This window comes from Chiloscyllium plagiosum, unplaced genomic scaffold (genome assembly GCF_037043375.1).
Source record: "Chiloscyllium plagiosum isolate Xiang-an unplaced genomic scaffold, Cpla_swu_hap1 HiC_scaffold_10, whole genome shotgun sequence".
Classification (NCBI taxonomy): domain Eukaryota; kingdom Metazoa; phylum Chordata; class Chondrichthyes; order Orectolobiformes; family Hemiscylliidae; genus Chiloscyllium; species Chiloscyllium plagiosum.
In genome coordinates this window covers 2,028,298-2,051,408 of record NW_028270148.1, presented here as the reverse complement: position 1 = coordinate 2,051,408, position 23,111 = coordinate 2,028,298, and the positions used below count along the sequence as shown (strand labels likewise).

Genomic DNA, 23,111 nt, shown 5'->3' with positions numbered 1-23,111 from the left:
AAAGATAAAGTAAGCCAGTGTAGCAATTTTCTCATGGTGCTGTGTACTTGCTTGCCAGTTACGTGTGCATTGCAATGGAGGCTTTAGACCAGCTCCTGATGGCCTGTCACTGCCAGAGCATCAACTTATTCGTAGAGAGCTTTCTTAAGATGGTGGCCAAGCTCCTTGAGTCTGACAAAGCAGCATTGCAGATCCTGGGTACAAATTCGGTAAGTCAGTTTTCCACATTCACAGTTTGGAATTAACTCATGCACTGTAGAGGAAGAAGGCTTCTAGTTATTGAGAACTGATACAAATGTAATAACTCCCATGGCATCTTTTAACTTTCCAAATTATTGCTGGGTAAATGTTAGGTAATTACTTTCATCTGTCTTTGCTCAGTGGTAAAGAGAGAGCTTATTTCAGAGGTCATGCTTTCATTCTTCGTCTCCTTGTACTGTACCAACTATAACCTGTCCCAGCCTTAATGATAGGTATTGAGGATTGTCAATGAAAAATTATGGGAGAAGCAACAATTTCTTGTAAAAGGCTGTATGGAATATAGAATTGTGCTGCACAAGACACATAGTGACAGAGCTATTATTTTGTAGGGGTTTTGAAAGGAAGATTATAAGAAAAGGGTATAATGTTTCTATGTGGAGGAAGTTGAATGGTCTCTTTCTTTTCTGTAAGTGCAGTACTATGACTCTCACAAGAATGAGATGACTCTAAAGAGCAAGGAGGTGACAGGAAGAGGCTGTGATTTCTCCTGGCTTTCAGAATTGAATAATTGCTCAACATTTCACCCAATCTACTTTTGCACAGTTTAATTACAAACTGTGGTCCTCCCCATTTTATCAAACTAAAACAATCTGTCACTAGTCCTTTGATTATACCTCTGTCAGGTCTCTTTGAAATCTGAGCTGCTTTAAAATAAATAAAACCAGTTCATTAAACTTATTTGACACAATATCAAACAGCATGTGTATCACTAAAGGGAATCGTGCAATAAGGAAGCAATAACAGAAGAGTGAGGAGCAAGAGCTGTTTTAATTGCTCCGAACCAGAATCTATTTTAGTAAAAAAGATAATTTTCTCCAACAGTTCATAAAGTTTGCAAACATCGAAGAGGACACACCTTCATATCACCGAAGTTATGATTTCTTCGTCTCCAGGTTTAGTGAGATGTGCCATTCAGGACACGATGATGTTACAGACAGAACTAAGTGAGTAGATACCCAACACAGTTCCACTTACAAGGCATTAAGGAGAGATTTTCAATCTCCCTCCCACTGAATTGGGTTTTTAAAGAGTAGTGAATCATTACTGAAAAGAATTATCTTGACTTGCTTTGATTGACTGTTCAGTTACAATATGTCTGAACTATATTGGCTCTGCTACATTGATGTAATAGAGATCTGTGAATGCATGGTTAAAGGACACCACATTGTCACAATTTGTCAAATTAGGTCATTCCCTGGTTAGAGCTTATGTTGCCTACACCTGTGAAGGACCATCAACACCTACTGCTCTGATCCTTCGACAACTACTCTGCTAGGGTGACCAGGAGCCCATCTGAAGGTCAGAGATGAAAGCTATCCGTCACCTTTAGGTTCACTTGCTTCACGCCAATAAACCAAATGGGGATTTTCTATTTACTGAAATAGATTGCATGTCAATTCTTGATGACAAGAGTTCATTTGATACCTTATAATGGTGAACAAGGTGGAATTCCTAGAATTGTCTGGGATCTTCCACCCTCCCTCAGACAAAGCCCTCTGATATTAAGGGAGGGAGGACGGAAGGAAGACTCATTTTCCTTCTTCCATAAGAACATAAAGTATAAGAGCAGAAAATAGGCCATTCGGTCCATTGAGTCTGCTCCACCATTCAAACATGGCTGATAAGTTTCTCAACCCCCTTCTCCCTCTTTCTCCCCATCAATCTTGATCCCTTTGACTATCAATAACCTATCTATCGCTGTCTTAAATATACTCAATGACCTGGTCTCCACAGCATTCTGTGGTAATGAATTCCATAGATTCATCAATCTCTGGTTGAAGAAGCTTTTCCTTATCTCCATTCTAAAGGGTCTTCCCTTTACTCTAAGGTTGTGCCCTCGGGTCTGAGTCTCTCCTGCCAATGGAAACATCTTCCGAACGTCCACTCTGTCCAGGCCATTTATATTCTGCAAGTTTCAATTAGATCTCCTCTCATCCTTCTAAACTTCATCAAGTATAAACCCAGAATCCTCAAATGTTCCTCATATGTTAAGCCTATCACTCTGAGATCATTCTTATGAGCCTTTTTCCTTCTGGACTTTAAGTAAGCCCTCCCACAAGGTGAAATCCCAATATCTTTTGCTGTTTTCTGCCCATCAGGATTCGTATGGCTGGTATAAAGGGTCTGCAGGGTGTGGTAAGGAAGACAGTTAATGATGAGCTCCAGGCCAACATTTGGGAACCCCAGCACATGGATAAAATTGTCCCCTCCCTCCTCTTCAATTTGCAACAAGCAGAGGAAACTGAGAGGTAAGCTATTAAGTTCCTTCCTTGCATTATATCAACTGCTTTCTCTCTCTTTCTTTGTCTTTCATTCCCTGATGATTTTTCACTTCTCCTATGATCTTTCATATCCCCTATGATCGAACCTAGAACCTTCCTCAACTTTTACAAGTTTAATCTCCAAACACCTGGGGAAGGACTTAACAACTACGATGGTGGTGGATGTGGAAGGGGCTGTCTAAGGAGCTTTACTAAATTTCTGCAGTACAACCTGTAGATGATGCTACTGAATTTCGGTGGTGGACGGAATGACTGTTTGTGAATATAGTGCCAATATATCAGGCTACTTTGTATAGAATAATAGAATCCCTGCAGTGCAGATAGAGGCCATTTCACACATTGATCCTCTAAAGCGCATCCCACCCAGACTCAGCACTGCCCCCCCCCCCCCCCCACCCCTAAAATCCTAACCCTGTAATCCTGCTTTTTACCATGGCTAATCCACCTGGCCTGTGTGTCACTGAACATGATGGAACAGTTTTTTTTAGCACAGTCAATCCACCTAACCTGCACATCTATGGACTGTGGGAGGAGACTGGAGCACCCACAAAAACTCACAGATGACTTCAAGCATCCTGAGTGTTGTGAGAGCTGTGCTCATCCAGTCAAGTGGAGAGTATTGCGTTCATGATTTGTGCTTTAATATGGTGGTCAGGTTTTGAGGAGTTAGGAGGTGAGTTATTCGCTGCAGGATTCCAAGCTTCTGACTTGCTCTGTAACCACCATATTTACATGTTACTATTTTATTTATTATTATTTTATCATTTATATGGTCTGAATGCGAACAATCCCACTTCTGACCTTGTAATGGAGGGAAGGTCATTGGTGAAACAGCTTTAAATATTTGAACTATGAAATTACCCTGAGGAACTACTGCAAATGTGTCTTGAAACTGAGATGATTGACCTCAAACAACTACAACTAGCTTGTTGAGGTTTTCCCAAGGTTCCCATTGACTCCAGTTTTACTAGGGTTTCTTGAAACCATACTTGGTAAAGATATTTTCAAATCAACCTGTTTGGAGCTGTTATTATGCAACTCTGGAGCGGGTGGGCTACGGGGAATTAAGGGCTACGGGGAGAATGCGGGTAAGTGGAGTTGAAATGCCCATCAGCCATGATTGAATGGCGGAGTGGACTTGATGGGCCGAATGGCCTTACTTCTGCTCCTATGTCTTATGGTCTTATAGCTAGAAGCTTGAGCTCCTGATCCAGGGGTATGGTACCACCACTGAAACACAAGAATCCCTTAAAGTAAGATAAAGTCACCATCGTCATCAGACCATAGCTGTTCTTTCACTAGAGAGAAATGGCCAGTGGTGGTGTAACCTGAGGGTCACCTCATGTGAGTGGGGAGGTTGAAAAGAAGAATCCTTTACAGGAACCTCAGCTAGTGCTGGAATTAAACCCATACTGTTGATGTCACACTGCACCACAAACCAGCCATCCAGACATTTGGCCAACTGAGCTAACTGATCTCCATTTAATACTTGATAAATCCTGTCCTAATGTCAAATGCAATCACTCTCACCTCATCTCTTGCTTCAGCTCCTTTGGAACATGATTGGAACAAAGCTGCATTGAGATCAGGAGGCTGAGTGGTCCTGAAGCTCAAACTGACTACGAAGAGATCAGGTTATTGCTGAGCAAGTGTTACTTGATACCACTTTTATTGATAATTGCTAGCAGTCTGATATGGATGTGTTGCATTTGTTATGCTATTTGTGAATCGGACAAACCTGTAAAAGTTTCCACATTGCTGGGCATGTGCAATTGTTGTGGATTTACTGGAACAGCTTGGTTTGGATTATGGTGCACAAGTCTCTAGTACTGTGAAGATTCTAATGTTATCAGGGCCCATACGTTTTATAGCATCCAGTGCCACGAGTAGTTTTTGACTGTATTATGTGTGATGTTGGAGACTTCAAGTAGAGATCGAGATAGATCTCTACTTGACGCTTCTGTGTGAAGAATGTTAGAAATGCTTTAACCTTATCTTTTGCACGGATGTGCCGTGCTGCCCAATCATTGGAGGGGGAATTCTTTTCAGTCATTTGTGGGATGTGGGTGCCGGTGGGTTGCCAGCATTTATTACCTGTCTCTAGTTGCTCTTGAGAAGGTAGTGGTAAGCTGCCTTCTTGAACTGTTGCAGTCCACCTGCTGCAGGTTGACCCACAATGCCATTAGGGAGAGAATTACAAGATTTTGACCCAGCGACAGTGAAGGAACAGTGACATATAATCCAAGTCAGGACAGTGAGTGGCTTGGAGGGGAACGTGAAGGTGGTGGTGTTCCCATGTATGTGCTGCTCTTGTCCTTCTAGATGGAAGTGGTCATGGGTTTGGAAGGTGCTGTCTGAGGATGCTGGTAAATTCCTGCAGTGCATCTTATAGATAGTACACACGACTGCTACTGAGTGTCAGTGGTGGAGAGATTCAATGCTTGTGGATGTAGTGCCAACCAATCAGGCTGCTTTGTCCTGGAAAGTGTCAAGCTCCTTGAGTGTTGTTGGAGCTGTACTCATTCAGACAAATGGGGAAAGTTCTATTATACTCCTGACTTGTGCTTTGTAGATGATGGGCAGGCTTTGGGGAGTCAGAAGGTGAGTTAGTCACTGCAGTATTCCTAGCTTCTGACCTGATCTTATAGCCACTTATAGTGTTTATATGGCGATTCTAGTTGAGTTTCTGGTCAGTGATAACCCCAAGGATTCAATGATGATTCAAAGGATGATAGTCAGATTGTCTTTAATTGGAGATACCTGACATTTATGTAGTATAACTTTTGCCACTTGTCAGCCCAATACCTGACATTTATGTAGTATAACTTTTGCCACTTGTCAGCCCAAGCATGGATATTGTCCATATCTTGTTGCACTTGAACATGGATTGCTTCAGTATCTAAGGTGTCGCAAGTGGTGCTGAGCATTCTGCAACCATCAGGAAACATACCCACTTCTGACCTTATGATGAAGAGAAGGTCATTGATGAAGCAGCTGAAGGTGGTTGGGCCTAAGACCCTGAGGAGATCCTGCAGAGATGTCCTGGAGCTGAGAAGACTGACCTTCAACTGTCACAACCATCTTCCTATGTGCCAGATATGACTCCAGCTACTGGAGAGTTTGCCCCTGATAACCAATGATTCCAGTTTTGCCAGGGCTTCATGATGCCACACTCAGTCAACTGCTGCCTTGATGTCAATGGCTGTCACTCTCACCTCCCCTCTTTTGTCCATGTCTGAACCAAGGCTTTAACGTGGTCAGGAGCTGAGTGGCCCTGGTGGAACCCAAACTGGGCGTCACTGAGCAGGTTATTGCTGAGCTTGATAGTTCTGTTGTTTACACCTTCTATCACTTTGCTGATGATCAAGAATAGACTGATGGAGCAAGCAATTGGTTAGGTTAAATTTGTCCTGCTTTTCTACACAGGACATACCTGGGCAATTTTCCATATTGTCAGGTAGCTGCCAGTGTTGTAACTATACTGGAACAGCTTGGCTAAGGGAGTGGCAAGTACTGGAGCACAAGCCTTAGTACTATTGCTGGTATGTTGTCAGTGTTTGTAGCCTTTGCAGTAATCAAGGTCTCCAACCATTTGTTGATATCATTTGGAGTGAATCAAATTGGCTGAAGACTGGTATTTTCAACTCTGGTTATCTCTGGTTTGCTACTTGTGCCACGTACTAGTGAGACAAGGAGTAGAGAGAGAGAGAGAGAGCAGTTGAACAAGTGGCTACAGGAATGGTGCAGGAGGGAAAGATTCAGATACCTGAATAATAAGGGCTCATTCTGGGGTAGGTGGGACCTCTACAAATGGCATGGTCTACACCTGAACTAGAGTGTACCAATATCCTTGGGGGGAAATTTTATAATGCTCTTCGGGACGGTTTAAACTAACTCAGCAGAGGGATGGGAACCTGATTTGCAGCTCCAGTGTCCAGGAGGTTGAGAGTAGTGAGGTCAGGATGAAGGTTTCAAGGTCACAGGAGTGTACCAGCAGGCAGGAAGGTGATTTGAAGTGTGTCTACTTCAATGCCAGGAGCACCTGGAATAAGATGGGTGAACTTGCAGCATGGGTTGGTACCTGGGACTTCGATGTTGAGACATGGATAGAGTATGGACAGGAATGGTTATTGCAGGTTCCGGGATTTAGATGTTTCAGTAAGATCAGGGAAGGTGGTAAAAGAAGACGAGGTGTGACATTCTTAGTCAAGGCCAGTATTACGGTGGCAGAAAGGACGTTTGATGAGGACTCGTCCACTGAGGTAGTATGGGTTTAGGTTAGAAATAGGAAAGGAGAAGTCACCCTGTTGGAAGTTTTCTATAGGCCTCCAAAAAGGTCCAGAGATGTAGAGGAAAGGATTACAAAGGTGATTCTGGATAGGAGTGAAAGTAACAGGGTAGTTGTTATGGGGTCTTTAACTTTACAAATATTGACTGGAAGCACTATAATTCAAGTACTTTCAATGGGTCAGTTTTTGTCCAATGTGTGCAGCACACATTCTCGACTCTGATCTCCAACATCTGCAGTCCTCACTTTTTCACACTACGTAGATAGGCCAAGAGGCGAAGCCCCATTGGTTTGGTACTTGGTAATGAACCAGGCCAAGTGTTAGATTTGGAGGTAGGTGAGCACTTTGTTGATAATGACCACAATTTGGTTATGTTTACTTTAGCGATGAAAAGGGAGAGGTATATACCACAGGGCAAGGGTTATAGCTGGGGGAAAGGCAATTATGAGGTGATTAGGCAAGATTCATGATGCATAGAAATGGGTAAGAAAGCTACAAGGAATGGGCACAACTGAAATATGGAGCTTGTTCAAGGAACAGCTACTACATGTCCTTGATAGGTATGTACCTGTCAGGCAGGGAGGAAGTGGTCAAGTGAGGGAACCCTGTGGTTTACTAAAGAAGTTGAATCTCTTGTCAAGAGGAAGAAGGAGGCCTATGTTAAGATGAGGTATGAAGGTTCAGCTAGGGCGCTTGAGAGTTACAAGTTAGCCAGGAAGGACCGAAGCAGAGAGCTAGTAAGAGGCAGAAGGGGACATAAGAAGTCTTTGGCAGGTAGGATCAAGGAAAACCCTAAAGCTTTCTAGAGGTAAGACAGGAATAAAAGGATGACTAGAATAAGATTAGGGCCAGTCAAGGACAGTAGTGGGAAGTTGTGCGTGGAATACAAAGAGATAGGAGAATGCTAAATAAATATTTTCGTCAGTATTCATGCAGGAAAAAGACAATTGTGTCGAGGAGAATACTGAGATTCAGGCTATTTGACTGGATGGGATTGAGGTGTGTAAGGAAGAGGTGTTAGCAATTCTGGTAATGAAAATAGATAAGTCCCCTAGGCCAGATGGGATTTATCCTGGGATTCTCTGAGAAGCTAGAGAAGAGATTCTAGAGCCTTTGACTTTGATATTTATGTCGTCATTGTCTATAGGAATAGTGCCAGAAGACTGGAGGATAGCAAATGTTGTTCCCCTGTTCAAGAAAGGGAGTAGAGACAACCCTGGAAATTATACACCAGTGAGACTTACTTCGGTCGTGGGTAATGTGTGGAAAGCATTATAAGAGATAAGATTTATAATAATCTAGAAAGGAATAATTTGATTAGGTTTTGTGAAAAGTAGGTCGTAACTCAAAAACCTTGTTGAGTTCTTTGAGAAGGTGATCAAACAGGTGGAACAAGTTAAAGTGGTTGATGTGGGGCATATGGATTTAAGTACTTGATAAGGTTCCCCACAGTAGGCTATTGCAGAAAATATAGAGGCATGGATTGAGGGTGACTTAGCATTTTGGATCAGAAATTGGCTAGCTGCTGGAAGATAGAGGGTGGTGGTTGATGAGAAATGTTCATCCTGGAGTTCAGTTACTAGTGGGGTACCGCAAGGATCTGCTTTGGGGCCACTGCTGTGTGTCATTTTTATAAATGACCTGGATGAGGGTATAGAAGGGTGGGTTAGTAAATTTGTGGATGACACTAAAGTTGCTGGAGTCGTGGATAGTGCCGGAAGATACTGAGGATTACAGAGGGACATAGGTAAGCTGCAGAGCTGGGCTGAGAGGTGGCAAATGGAGTTTAATGCGGAAAAGTGTAAGTTGATTCACTTTGGAAGGAGTGACAGAAATGCAGAGTACTGGGCTATGTAAGATTCTTGGTAGTGTGGATAAGCAAAGAGATCTCGGTATCCATGTGCATTGATCCCTGAAGGTTGCCACCCAGGTTAGTAGGGTTGTTAAGAAAGCATATGGTGTGTTAGGTTTTGTTGGTAGAGGGATTGAATTTCAGAGCCATGTGGTCACGTTGCAGCTGAACAAAACTCTGGTGTGGCCGCACTTGGTGTATTGTGTGCAGTTCTGGTCACCGCATTTTTGGAAGGATGTGGAAGCTTTGGAAAGGGTTCAGAGGAGATTTAACAGAATATTGCCTGGTATGGAGGGAAGGTCTTATGAGGAAAGGCTGAGGGATTTGAGGCTGTTTTCATTTGAGAGAAGAAGGTTAATAGGTGACTTAATAGAGACATACAAGATGGTCAGAAGATTAGATAGGGTAGACAGTGAGAGCCTTTTTCCTCATGCTGATGGCTAGTATAAGGGGACATAGGTTTAAATTGAGTAGTGATAGATATAGGACAGATGTCAGAGGTAGGTTCTTTACTCAGACAGTAGTAAGGACGCAGAATGTCCTGCCTGCAAGACTTGCCAACTTTACAGGCATTTAAATGGTCATTGGATAAACATATAGATGATAATGGAATAGTATACATTAGATAGGCTTCAGATTGGTTTCACAGGTTGGCGTGACATCGAGGGCTGAAGGGCCTGTATTGTGTTGTCTTGTTCTATGTTCTGATCTCCAGCATCTGCAGTCCTCACTTTCTCCATGAAGACTGGTATCTGTAATGCTGGGGACCACTGGAGGAGGCCAAGATGGATCATCCACTCAGCACTTCTGGCTGAAGATTGCTGCAAAAGCATTAACCTTATAAGACCATGGGACATAGGAGTGGAAGTAAGGCCATTCAGCCCATGGAGTCCACTCCACCATTCAATCATGGCTGATGGGCATTTCAACGTCACTTACCCACACTCTCCCCATATCCCTTAATTCCTTGCGAGATTAAGACTTTATCAATCTCTGCCTTGAAGACATTCAGCATCCCAGCCTCCACTGCGCTCCGTGGAAATGAATTCCACAGGCCCACCGCTCTTTGGCTGAAGAAGTGTTTCTTCATTTCCGTTTTAAATTGACCCCCTCTAATTCTAAGGCTGTGCCCATGGGTCCTAGTATCCTGACGGAAACAACTTCCCAGCATCCACCCTTTCTAAACCATGCTTTATCTTGTAAGTTCCTATTAGATCTGCCCTCAACCTTCTAAGTCTAATGAATACAATCCCAGGATCCTCAGCTGTTCATCATATGTTAGGCCTCCCATTCCAGGGATCATCCGTGTGAATCTCTGCCGGACACGCTCCAGTGCCAGTATATCCCTCCTGAGGTGTGGGGCCCAAAACCGGACACAGTATTCTAAATGGGGCCTAACCAAAGCTTTACAAAGTCTCAGTAGCACATCGCTGTTTTTACATTCCAACCCTCTTGAGATAAATGACAACATTACTTTTGCTTTCTTAACCACAGACTCAACCTGCAAGTTAACCTTTAAAGAATCCTGGAGTAGCACTCCAAGATCCCTTCGTACTTTGGCTTAATGAATTTTCTCACTGTTTAGAAAATAGTCCGTCCCTGTATTTTTTTTTCCGAAGTGCAAGACCTCGCATTTGCTCACGTTGAATTTCCTCAGCCATTTCTTGGACCACTCCCCTAAACTGTCTAAATCTTTCTGCAGCCTCCCCACCTCCTCAGAACGACCTGCCTGTCGGCAAACTTCACCAGAATGCCCCCAGTCATAGAACATAGAATATAGAACAGTACGGCACAGAACAGGCCCTTCAGCCCACGATGTTGTGCCGATCATTGATCCTCATGTATGCACCCTCAAATTTCTGTGACCATATGCATGTCCAGCAGTCTCTTAAATGTCCCCAATGACCTTGCTTCCACAACTGCTGCTGGCAATGCATTCCATGCTCTCACAACTCTCTGTGTAAAGAACCCGCCTCTGACATCCCCTCTATACTTTCCTCCAACCAGCTTAAAACTATGAGCCCTTGTGTTAGCCATTTCTGCCCTGGGAAATAGTCTCTGCCTATCGACTCTATCTATGCCTCTCATTATCTTGTATACCTCAATTAGGTCCCCTCTCTTCCTCCTTTTCTCCAATGAAAAAAGTCGGAGCTCAGTCAACCTCTCTTCATAAGATAAGCCCTCCAGTCCAGGCAGCATCCTGGTAAACCTCCTCTGAACCCTCTCCAAAGCATCCACATCTTTCCTAGAATAGGGCGACCAGAACTGGACGCAGTATTCCAAGTGCGGTCTAACCAAAGTTTTATAGAGCTGCAACAAGATCTCACGACTCTTAAACTCAATCCCCCTGTTAATGAAAGCCAAAACACCATATGCTTTCTTAACAACCCTGTCCACTTGGGTGGCCATTTTACGGGATCTATGTACCTGCACACCAAGATCCCTCTGTTCCTCCACACTGCCAAGAATCCTATCCTTAATCCTGTACTCAACTTTCAAATTTGACCTTCCAAAATGCATCACCTCGCATTTATCCAGGTTGAACTCCATCTGCCACCTCTCAGCCCATCTCTGCATCCTGTCAATGTCCCGCTGCAGCCTACAACAGCCCTCTATACTGTCAACGACACCTCCAACCTTTGTGTCATCTGCAAACTTGCTGACCCATCCTTCAATCCCCTCATCCAAGTTATTAATAAAAATTACAAACAGTAGAGGCCCAAGGATAGAGCCCTGTGAAACACCACTCACCACTGACTTCCAGGCAGAATATTTTCCTTCTACTACCACTCGCTGTTTTCTGTTGGCCAGCCAATTCTGTATCCAGACAGTTAAGTTCCCCTGTATCCCATTCCTCCTGACCTTCTGAATGAGCCTACCATGGGGAACCTTATCAAATGACTTGCTGAAGTCCCTTCATCCAGATAATTAATTCATAAAGTGAACAGCTGCAGCCCCAACACCGAACCCTGCGAGGCACCACTTGTCACTAGCTGCCATTCTAATAAAGAACCTTTTATCCCAACTCTCTGCCTTCTGTCAGACAGCCAATCCTCAATCCATGCCAATAGCTCACCTCGAGCACCATAGGCCCTCACCTGACTCAGCAACCTCCCATGAGGCACCTTATCAAAGGCCTTTTCCAAGTTGAGGTAGATAACATCCACTGGGTTTCCCTAGTCTAACCTACTTGTTGCCTCTTCAAAGAATTCTAACAGGTCTGCCAGGCACGACCTCCCCTCACTAAATCCATGCTGACTTGTTCTAATCCAATCCTGCACTTCCAAGAATTTAGAAATCTCATCCTTTCCGATGGATTCCAGAATTATACCTCCAACCAAGGTTAGGCTAATTGGCCTATAATTTTTCATCTTTTGTCTTGATCCTTTCTTGAACAAGGGGGTTACAACAGTAATTTTCCAATCATCTGGGACTTCCCCTGACTCCAGTGGTTTTTGAAAGATTACAACAAATGCCTCCGCTATTTCTTTCAGCCACCTCCCTCAGAACATCGGGGCCAGGAGATTTATCAATTTTTAGACCTTATAGCTCTTCTCGCACTTTCTCTTTTGTAATGGCTACCATACTCAACTCTCCTCCTTGATGCTCCTTAATTATTGGGATATTACTCATGTCTTCCACTGTGAAGACTGACACAAAGTATTTATTAAGTTCTTCAGCTATTTCCTTATCTTTTGCACTGATGTGTTGGATTCTCCATCATTGAGGATGGGGATATTTGTGGAGCCTCATCCTCCAGTGAGTTGTTTAATTGTCCACCACCATTCATGTTTGGATGTGGCAGGACTGCAGAGCTTAGATTTGATCTGTTCATTGTGGAATTGCTTATCTCTGTCTGTCACTTGCTGCTTATGCCGTTTGGCATAGAATTAGTTCTGTTTGGTAGCTTCACCAATATGACACCTCATTTTCAGGTACGCCTGGTACTGGTCCTGGCGTGCCCTCCTGCACTCTCTATTGAACCAGGATTGATCCCCTGGCCTGATTGTAATGGTTGACTGGGGGATATGCTGGGCCATGACGTTTCAGATTATGCTGGAATACAATTCTGCTGCTGTTGATGGATGCCCATTATTGAGTTACTAGATCTGTTTAATAACTGTCCCATTTAAATATTTGTAGAGACTCCACTTCCTGCGGTTTTTGAGAAGATATGTAACTCGGGTTGAGGTTCAGGTTGTGAGTTTGTTCACTGAGCTGGTAGGTTTGTTCTCAGACATTTCATCACCATGCTAGGTACCCTCATCAGTGAGCCTCTGTGAAAGCACTGATGTTCTGGCCCACTTCCTATTTATGTGTCTTGGTCTGTTACGGTGGGTGATATCGTTTCCAGTTCTTTTTATTTGTTGTCCAACGGAGCTTGCTGCAAATTGGAAATAATATCACCCGCCGTAACAGACCAAGACACATAAATAGGAAGTGGTGGGGAACAGAGGCTTTAGCAGAGGCTCACTGATTATGGTACCTAGCATGGTGATGAAATGTTTGAGAACAAACCTACCAGCTCAGCGAACAAACTCACAACCTGAACTTCACTTCCTGTCAATTGTTTAAATGTCCATCACCATTCAAACCTGGATGTAGGTGGATTGCAGAGCTTAGATTTGATTCATTGTTTGTGCAATCGCTTAGCTCTAACACTTACTACCATACTGTTTGGCATGCTAGTAGTCCTGTGGTGTAGCTTCACCAGCTCATTTTTAGTTCTGCCTGGGATGCCCTCCTACATTCTTCACTCATTTTTGTATCTCTTCTTGCTATCTCTAGTTTTTAGCTGCTGAATTTGGCATCTCTTGAAAAGTTCTAATTCTCTTTAATAAATCTTTTTAGTCGTTCGCCATCACCACTGCAAGCAACTGAGAAGGAGAAGGAGAGTCCTGCTGCTGTAGCTGAAGGTTGCCTCCGAGAGTTGCTGGGCCGTGCAGCGTATGGAAACATCAAAAATGCCATCAAGCCAGTTTTAATGTACGTGCTGTGTTTGTTGAATAGAGTCCAACAGACTGACCAATTTGCAGCTAAATTTGATGACATCACAGTGGAGCTGCATTTGATCAATGTAATGTGAGGAGAGAAGGAATTATGAAATGCCATGCACATTCTCCCCTACCACTGACTCCATCCACCCATTCAATCCACTGTTCTAAAGAAGAGTCTGACCAGACTCAAAACGTTCATTCTGTTTCTCTTGTTCACAGATACTACCAGACTTGCTGAGCTTCTCCAGCATTCTTTTTGTTTCAGATTTCCAGCATTCATAGCATTTTGCTTTTATTTATCTAATCCTCTCTCACTGTCCTATCTATACCCTGCCTTATCATTGAATCTGGCCACTCATTTAATTCCATTCCACAGCCCACACTCCGCATCACTGATTCGGCATTCCCATTTAATCCTCCCGCTCCCACAGATAAATGTACACTGTTTCCTAATACTGACTCTACCCAGCCATTTAAACCACTTCTACAACCCTGTTAACTCTTTGTGATCACAGCCTTTAGCCAGCCACTATTTTCCTTACATTCCACATTAACTGTAGAAAGAAACTTAGAGAAATAAGAACAGGAGTAGGCCATTGAGCCCTTTGAGCCTGTTCCACCATTCAATTGAACATGGCTGATCATCCAACTCAGTACCCTGTTCCATCTTTCACCCTGTACCTTTTGATCTCTTTAAAAGATAGCCCTAAGAACTATTTTCAACTCCTTCTTGAAACTATTCAGCATTTTGGCCTTAACCGCGTGCTGTGGTAGAGAATTCCACCACTCTTGGGTAAACAAATTTCTCCTTATCTTAGTCCTAAATGTCCTACCATGTATTCTTAAATTGTGATCCCTTTGTTCTGGACTCCTCGGTTGTCGGGAGCATCCTTCCTGCATTTAATCTGTTGACTTCCGTTAGAATTATATAGGGTTCTATGAGATACCCCTCATTCTTCCAAATTTCAGTGAATATAATCCTAACCAATCCAATCTGTCTTCATTCATTAGTTCTGCCAACCCAGAAAACAGTCTGGTAAATTTTCGCTGTACTCCCTCCTTAGCCAGAACATCCTTCCTCAGAGAAGGAGATGAAAACTATGCACAATGTTCCAGCTGCAATCTCACCAAAACCTGTAAAATTACAACAAGACATCCCTGCTTTAGTTCTTGAATCTTCTTGCTATGTAAGCCAATATACCATTTGCGTTTTTCACTGCCAGCTGCACCTGCAGACTTATGCTTCGTGACTCGTGTATAAGGACGTCCAGGTCTCGTCTCATGCCATCATAGTTCCTTTGTTCAGATTCAGGATCCTGGTCATAGAGTCATACAGCACGTTAACAGACCCTCAGCCCAACTCACCCATGCTGACCAAGTTTCCCAAACTAACCTAGTTAGTTTCGCTCTCCTCTACATTGGGGAGACAGGATGCCAACCTGCCGAATGTTTCAGAGAACATCTCTGGGACACATACATGAAGCAACCCCACCACCCTGTGGCTGAACACTTTAACTCCCCCTCCCATTCCACCAAGGACATGCAGTTCCTGGGCCTCCTCCACCGCCAAACTCTAGCCACCCGACCTGGGTGCCTAACCTGGAGGAAGAATGCCTCATTTTTAGCCTTGGGAGTCTCCAACCACACAGGATCAATGTGGATTTCACCAGTTTCCTCATTTCCCCTACCCCCACTTATCCCAGATCCAACTTTCCAATTCAGCACCAACCTCTTGAACTGTCCTACCTGTCCATCTTCCTTCCCACCTATCTGATCCACCCTCCTTTTCAACCTATCATCTTCACCCCCATCTTCATCTACCTATTGCATTCCCAGCTGCCTTCTCCCCATCCCCCCTCCCATTTATCTCTCAGCCACCTTGGGCTAGCCCCCCATTCCTGACAAAGAGCTTATGTTCGAAACGTCGACTCTCCTGCTCCTTGGATTCTGCCTGACTGGCTGTGCTTTTCCAGCACCACACTCTATGATTCTATGATTGTATAATTTGACTTTATGGTCAGATGTCTAGAAGTCTGATCAAAGGGATGGTTTTTCCTAAAGGATGAAAGCAAGGCAGGTGGAGAGTTTTAGAAAGGAAATTGAAGACTTTAGGGCCAAGCATCTGAAGGCATAGCTGCCAGTGATGAAACGATTGAAATCAAGGATGAACCAGAAACCAGAATTGGAGTTTAAAGAACGGGGAGGGACAAGGACATGGAAATATTTGAAAACAAACATGATGCACTCTCCCCAACACTTAACAACAAGAAAGGTTAGACACAAAAATTGAATTTGTTAAAGTTCTATCATGGCAGAATTTGACAGGATGGGCAAATGTAAATATAAGTAAATCCTTGTCATTTGTTCCTCAGGCACTTAGATAACCACTCACTGTGGGAGCCTAAGCTGTTTGCAGTCCGGTGTTTCAAGATCATCATGTATTCTGTTCAGGTAAGTGATTGATGTTCAGTGTTCACTAAATCTCCCTATTCGTTCCGATACATTAATTCAACTATTAGTAAAGAAACTACAGCATCATTGTGACGGTATTTTTATCATAAACAGAAAGACACTATTAGACTCAACAGATTATGTCTATCTCCTCACTTTCCAGGGTGTAGATAAGCACATTGTATGGACTGATCACTGTCAGATAGTGATAAACCAGTTTGTTTGAAATGTACTGTTACTTATTTCAGTATATCATCATTTCATTCATGAGAGAGAATGTCCTAGAGGGCTCTTCAAATGAGGCCATCTAGGTGGATCTTTGAAATTAAAAAGGGGTGTTCACTTTGCTGGGATTTCGCTACAGATCTCCCAACAGTCAGAGAGAGATAGGGGAGCAGGTGTGTAAGCAAATCACAGAAAGGTGTTAGAGAAACAGTGTTATAGCTGTGGAGGACTTCAATTTTGCTAACATTAACTGGAATTGTCTTAGTGTGAAAGGAGCAGATGGAGTCACAAAGTTACAGTGCATCTTGGAGAACATGTTGTGCCAGTATGTAGACAGTCCTACTGGAGATGGGGCAGTACCATGGGCTGTGGAGCCAGAGGTCATGGGTGAGGTCTAAAATGAATATTTCATATCTTTATTCACATAAGAGAAATGTATTGTAGTTGGACATTTCAGCTGGGATGATGAAGTTCAAGAACATGTTAAGATTAATAAGGAGAAGGTGTTGGATAATTTAATGGGTGTAAAGGTGCATAAATCCCAGAGTCTGATGTGATGTATCCTGGCTTGTTATGGGACAAAGTGAGGACTGAAGATGCTGGTGATCAGAGTCAAAAAGTGTGGCACTGGAAAAACGCAGCAGGTCAGGCAGCATCCAAGGAGCAGGAGAATCGACATTTCGGGCAAAAGCCCTTCAGTTTCTGATGAAGGACTTGTGCCCGAAATGTCGATTCCCCTGCTTCTCGGATGCTGCCTGACCTGTTGTGCTTTTCCAGTGCCACACATTTTGACTCTGAACACCAGCATCTGCAGTCCTCACTTTATCCCATAACAGCTCAGGATACATCAGTTTCTGATGAAGGGCTTATGCCCAAAACGTCGATTCTCCTGCTCGCCGATGCTGCCTGACCTGCTGTGCTTTTCCAGCGCAACACTTTTCGGGCTCTTATGAGAGACAAGCGAGAAGTTTGCTGGGGTCTTGGTGAAGATACTCCATACTTCACTGGGCACAGGTGAAGTGCCAGCTAACTGAGCCAAGGCCAATTATATCAAAATTAGGCAGGAGCTGGGATATCTGGATTGGACACAGCTATTTGAAGGGAAGTCCACATTGATATGTGGGAGACTTTCAAAGATAAGTTAAAGACAGTGGAGGATAGGCATGTTTCGTTGAAGGCAAAGGATAGGAAAGGCAAGACTCATGAACCGTGGATGAAGGAGCAATCGTACGACTAGCCAAGAGGAAAACGGAAGCATACATAAGGTCAAGGCAGCTGAGAACAGAATGGGCCCTGGAGGAATATCGGAAGAGTAGGACCGGTCTTAAACAAGGAATCAAGCGGGTAAAAGGCGTCATGAAATAGCGTTAGCGAGCAGAATTAAGGAGAATCCCAAAGCTTTTTATTCTTATATAAGAAGTAAGCGGGTAACTAGAGAAAGGATTGGTCCACTAAAGGATAATGAGGAAGGCTGTGTGTCGAACCTGAGAGAATGGGTGAGATTCTGAATGAGTACTTTGCATCAGTGTTCACTGAGGAGAGGAACATGATGAATGTTGAGATTAGAGATAGAAATTTGAATAATCTGGATCACTTTGACATAAGTAGGGAAGATGTGTTGGGTAGGCTAGAGGTTATTAAGGTGGACAAATGCCCAGGACTGGATGGGATCTATCCCAGAGTGCTGAGGGAGGCGAGAGAGGAAATAGCTGGGGCCCTGACAGATATCTTTGTGGCATCCTTAAACACAGGTGAGGTGCCGGAAGACTGGAAGGTTGCTCATGTTATCCCCCTGTACAAGAAGGGTAGTAGGGATATTTCGGGTAACTACAGACCAGTGAGCCTGACGTCAGTGGTGGGAAGGTTGCTGGAGAAGGTACTGAGGGATAGGATCTATTTATATTTAGAAAAGAATGGGCTTATCAGTGATAGGCAACATGGTTTTGTGCGGAGGAGATTGTGCCTTACCAAGTTAATAGAGTTATTTGAGGAAGTGACCAAGTTGATAAATGAAAGAAAGGTTGTTGAGGTCATATACATGGACTTTAGTAAGGTGTTTGATAAGGTTCCGCATGGTAAACTAATGGAGAAAGTGAAGTCACATGGTGTGCAGGGTGTTCTAGCTAGGTGGATAAAGAACTGGTTGAGCAACAGGAGACAGAGAGTAGTAGTTGAAGGGAGTTTCTCAAAATGGAGAAAGGTGACCAGTGATGTTCCGCAGGGGTCAGTGTTGGGGTCACTGGTGTTTGTAATATACATAAGTGATCTGGAAGGGGGCACTGTTGGTATGATCAGCAAGTTTGCAGATGACACGAAGATTGGTGGAGTAGCAGAAAGCATAAGGGACTGTCAAAGAATACAGGAGGATATAGATAGACTGGAGAGTTAGGCGGAAAAGTGGCAGATGGAGTTCAATCCAGGCAAATGTGAGGCCAAGCATTTAGGCAAGTCTAATTCTAGAGCGAATTATACAGTAGACGAAACAGCCTTGGGAAAAGTTGATGAGCAGAGAGATCTGGGAGTTCAGGTCCATTGTACCCTGAAGCTTGCTGCACAGGTGGATAGAGTGTTCAAGAAGGCCTATAGTATGCTTGCCTTCATCGGACGGGGTATTGAGTATAAGAGCTGGCAGGTCATGTTAAAATTGTACAAGACATTGGTTGGGCCGCATTTAGAATACTGTGTACAGTTCTGGTCGCCACATTACCAAAAGGATGTGGATGCTTTGGAGAGGCTGCAGAGAAGGTTTACAAGGATGTTGCCTGGTATGGAAGGTGCTAGCTATGAAGAGAGGTTGAGTAGGTTAGGATTGTTTTCATTAGAAAAAAAGAGATTTGAGGGGGGACCTGATTGAGGTCTACAAAATTATGAAGTGTGTAGACAGGGTAGATAGAAATAAGCTTTTTCCCAGGGTGAAGGATTCAACAATGCGAGGTCATGCTTTCAAGGTGAGAGGTAGAACATAGAACATAGAACATAGAAGAATACAGCGCAGTACAGGCCCTTCGGCCCTCGATGTTGCGCCGATCCAAGCCCACCTAACCTACACTAGCCCACTATCCTCCATATGCCTATCCAATGCCCGCTTAAATGCCCATAATGAGGGAGAGTCCACCACTGCTACTGGCAGGGCATTCCATGAACTCACGACTCGCTGAGTAAAGAACCTACCCCTAACATCTGTCCTATACCTACCCCCCCTTAATTTAAAGCTATGCCCCCTTGTAATAGCTGACTCCATACGTGGAAAAAGATTCTCACTGTCGACCCTATCTAAACCCCTAATCATCTTATACACCTCTATCAAGTCACCCCTAAACCTTCTTTTCTCCAATGAAAACAACCCCAAGTGCCTCAGCCTTTCCTCATACGATCTTTCTACCATACCAGGCAACATCCTGGTAAACCTCCTCTGCACCCGTTCCAGTGCCTCCACATCCTTCCTATAGTATGGCGACCAAAACTGCACACAATACTCCAGATGTGGCCGCACCAGAGTCTTATACAACTGCAACATGACCTCAGTACTCCAGAACTCAATTCCTCTACCAATAAAAGCCAGTACGCCATATGTTTAAGGGGGATATATGTGGTAAGTACTTCGCACAGAGGGTGATGGGTGTCTGAAACACATTGCCAGCAGAGGCAGTAGAGATAGGCACAGTAGATTCATTTAAGATGCTTCTGGACAGATGGGATACAGATGCTTAGGAATTGGGCGACAGGTTTAGACAGTAGATTTGGATCGACTCAGGCTTGGAGGGCCGAAGGGCCTGTTCCTGGGCTGTGAATTTTCTTTGTTTATTGTTCTTTGTTCTTGTTGGGTTTCTGCCCAGAACTAGACCTTCCAGTGCAACTTGTTCTTACCGTCCAGACATCCTAAACTGATTGTTTCCCATTACCAGCATTTGGCCCATAACCCTTTAAACCCTTCCTATTCATGTACCCAGCAGCTCGTTCCATACATGTGCCACTTTCTGCATAAAAAAGTTGCCCTTCAGGTCACTTTTAAATCTTTCTCCTCTCACTTTTAATCTATGCCCTCTAGTTTTGGACTCCCCTATTCTGGGAAAAAGACCTTGGCTATTCAATCTATCCATACTCCTTATAAATTTCTATAAGGTCACCCCTCAGCCTGCAATGTTCCAGTGCTCCCCATTAGAGATGTACACTCCCTTAGCACATCTCTCCCCCATCAGGATGGTCTTAGAGCTCTCTACTTCTTCCTGGGAAAAAGACCTGAACCGACCCCATCCACCATCAGCCTTCTCCTCTTGGCCTCGTCCTCACCCTGAATAACTTCTTTTTTAACTCCTCTCACTTTCTTCAGGTCAGAGGGGTGGTCATGGATATCTGCATGGGCCCCAGTCTCTTTGTAGAGTACATTCCTTGTTCCAGTGCTATTCCAGCACCCACCTGCAACTCTTGCTCCAGTATATCAATGATGTCATCAGTGCTGCTTCCCTGTTATCCAAAATTAGAAAAATTGAAGAATTTTACTTCCAATTTCCACCCTGCATTCTCCTTCACCTCGTCCATCTCTGACTCCTTGACATCTATGTTTCCATTTTTGGTATAGGCTGATCACTGATATCAATTACAAACCTACCGAATCCCAAAGTTACCTTGACTCATGCACCATACTCTGTGTGAAAAGGTTGCACCTCAGGTTTCTCTTAAACCATTCCCCTCTCACCTTAAACCTGTGCCCTCTAGCTTCGGACTTTACTATCCTGGGAAAAAGACCTTCTCTAGCCACCCTATCCATGCTCGTCATGAGTTTATAAATCTCTATTAGGTCACTCTTCAACTTGCATTCTCACACCCTGCTTCTTGTAAAGACTCTATTCCATTCACCCAGTTCCTCCATCTTCATCGCATTTGTTCGTTCTGAACCTTGACTACAGCTCCCCCCAATACCACACCACCCCGGCCCCTGAAAAACGCAATCCCCTACTCCCAATTCCTTTGCCTCCAACATTCTGCTCTCAGGATGAGCAATTCCACTCCATGACATCTTAAATCTTCTCCTACTGTGAGGACCATAATTTTCCCTCCCCTGTGATCAATGGTGCCCTCACCTGCGTCTCTTCCAATTCCATAAGACAGTGAGACAGAGGAGCAGAAATTAGGCCATTCAGCCCATTGGGTCTGCTCTGCCATCCAATCACGGCTGATAAGTTTGTCAACCCCATTCTCACACTTTCTCCCCGTAACATTTGATCCTCGAAATACTCGAAAACCTATCTATTTCAGTCTTAAATATACTCAATGACCTGGCCTCCACAGCCTTTTGTGGCAATAAATTCCATAGATTCACCGCCCTCTGGCTGAAGAAGGTTTTCCTTACCTCCATTCTAAAAGGTCTTCCCTTTACCCTAAGGCTGTGCCTCAGGTCCGAGTGTTTCCTACCAATGGAAACATCTTCCCAACATCTACTCTGTCCAGGCCATTCAGTATTCTGTATGTTTCATTTAGATTCCTCATCATCATCTAAAGTGCATCGAGTATAAACCCAGAGCCCTCAAACGTTCCTCATATTGTTAAGTGTTTAATTCCTGGGATCATTTTTGTGAACTTCCTCTGAATACACTGCAGGGTCAGTTCAACCTTCCTGAGATATGGGGCCCAAAACTGTGCACAGTACTCCAAATATTGTCTGACCAGAGCCTTATAGAGCCTCAGAAGTAAATTCCTGCTTTTATATTCAAGTCCTCTCAAAATAAATGCCATCATTGCATTTGTCCTCCTAACGACTGACTCAAGCTGCAAGTTTACCTTGAGAGAATCCTGGACTAGAACTCCCAAGTCTCTTTATACTTCAGACTTCTGAATTTTCTAGTCATTTAGAAAATAGCCCATGCCTCTCTTCTTCCTACCAAAGTGTATGACCTCACACTTTCCCACATTGTACTCCATCTGCCACTTCTTTTCTCACTCTCCTACCCTGTCCAAATCCTTCTGCAACCTCCCCGCCCCTCCATGCTCCCGTCCCTCTACCTACCTTTGTAAACTTAGTCAGAATGCCTTCAGTTCCTTCATGTAGATCATTAATGTATAAAGTGAAAAGTTGTGGTTCCAACACTGAGCGTTGCGGAACGACACTTGTAACCGGCTGACATCCTGAGAAAGACCCTTTTATTTCCACTCTGTGCTTTCTGCCAGGCAGCCAAGTTTCTATCCATGCTAGCACATTGCCTCTGACACCATGGGTCCTTATCTTACTCAGTAGCCTCCTGTGCAGCATCTTGTCCAAGGACTTCTTGAAGTCTAGATCAATAACATCTATTGGCTCTCCTTAGTCTAACCTGGTTGTTATTTCCTCAAAGAATTGTAGCAGATTTGTCAGGCATGACTTCCCCTTGACGAAGCCATGCTGACTTTGCCCTATTTTGCCAAGTATTCAGAAATCTCATCCTTCACAATAGATTCCAGGGTCTTACCCACGACCAAGGTTCGGTTAATCAGTCTGTAATGTTCAGTCTCTTGCCTTACTACCTTTCTAAACAGGGGTGTCATGGTAGCAATTTTCCTGTCCTCAGGGACTCTCCCTGATTCTAGCGATTCCTGAAAGATCACCACTAACGCCTCCCCTATCTCTTCAGCTATCACCCTTAGAACTCTGGGGTGTAGTTCATCTGGTCCAGGTGATTTATGCACCTTCAGGACATTCAGTTTTTCTGGCACCTTCTTCTCGGTATGTTGGCCCCTCACTGTCTTGAATTTTTGGGATATTACTTGTGTCTTCCATCGT

General features: G+C 43.9%; 1 protein-coding gene across 3 annotated transcripts in view; it reads left to right on the top strand.

Annotated features, from left to right (window-relative positions):
• LOC122553146 (protein EFR3 homolog B-like) overlaps positions 1-23,111 on the top strand; it is a 211,183-nt gene that overhangs the window by 27,556 nt on the left and 160,516 nt on the right. For all 3 annotated transcript variants that reach the window (XM_087991014.1, XM_087991015.1, XM_087991017.1), the window contains exons 4-8: positions 59-209; positions 1,084-1,205; positions 2,361-2,510; positions 13,536-13,670; positions 16,054-16,132. In XM_087991014.1, coding sequence (XP_087847140.1) covers positions 59-209; positions 1,084-1,205; positions 2,361-2,510; positions 13,536-13,670; positions 16,054-16,132 — 637 coding nt within the window. The remainder of the gene's footprint in view (positions 1-58; positions 210-1,083; positions 1,206-2,360; positions 2,511-13,535; positions 13,671-16,053; positions 16,133-23,111) is intronic.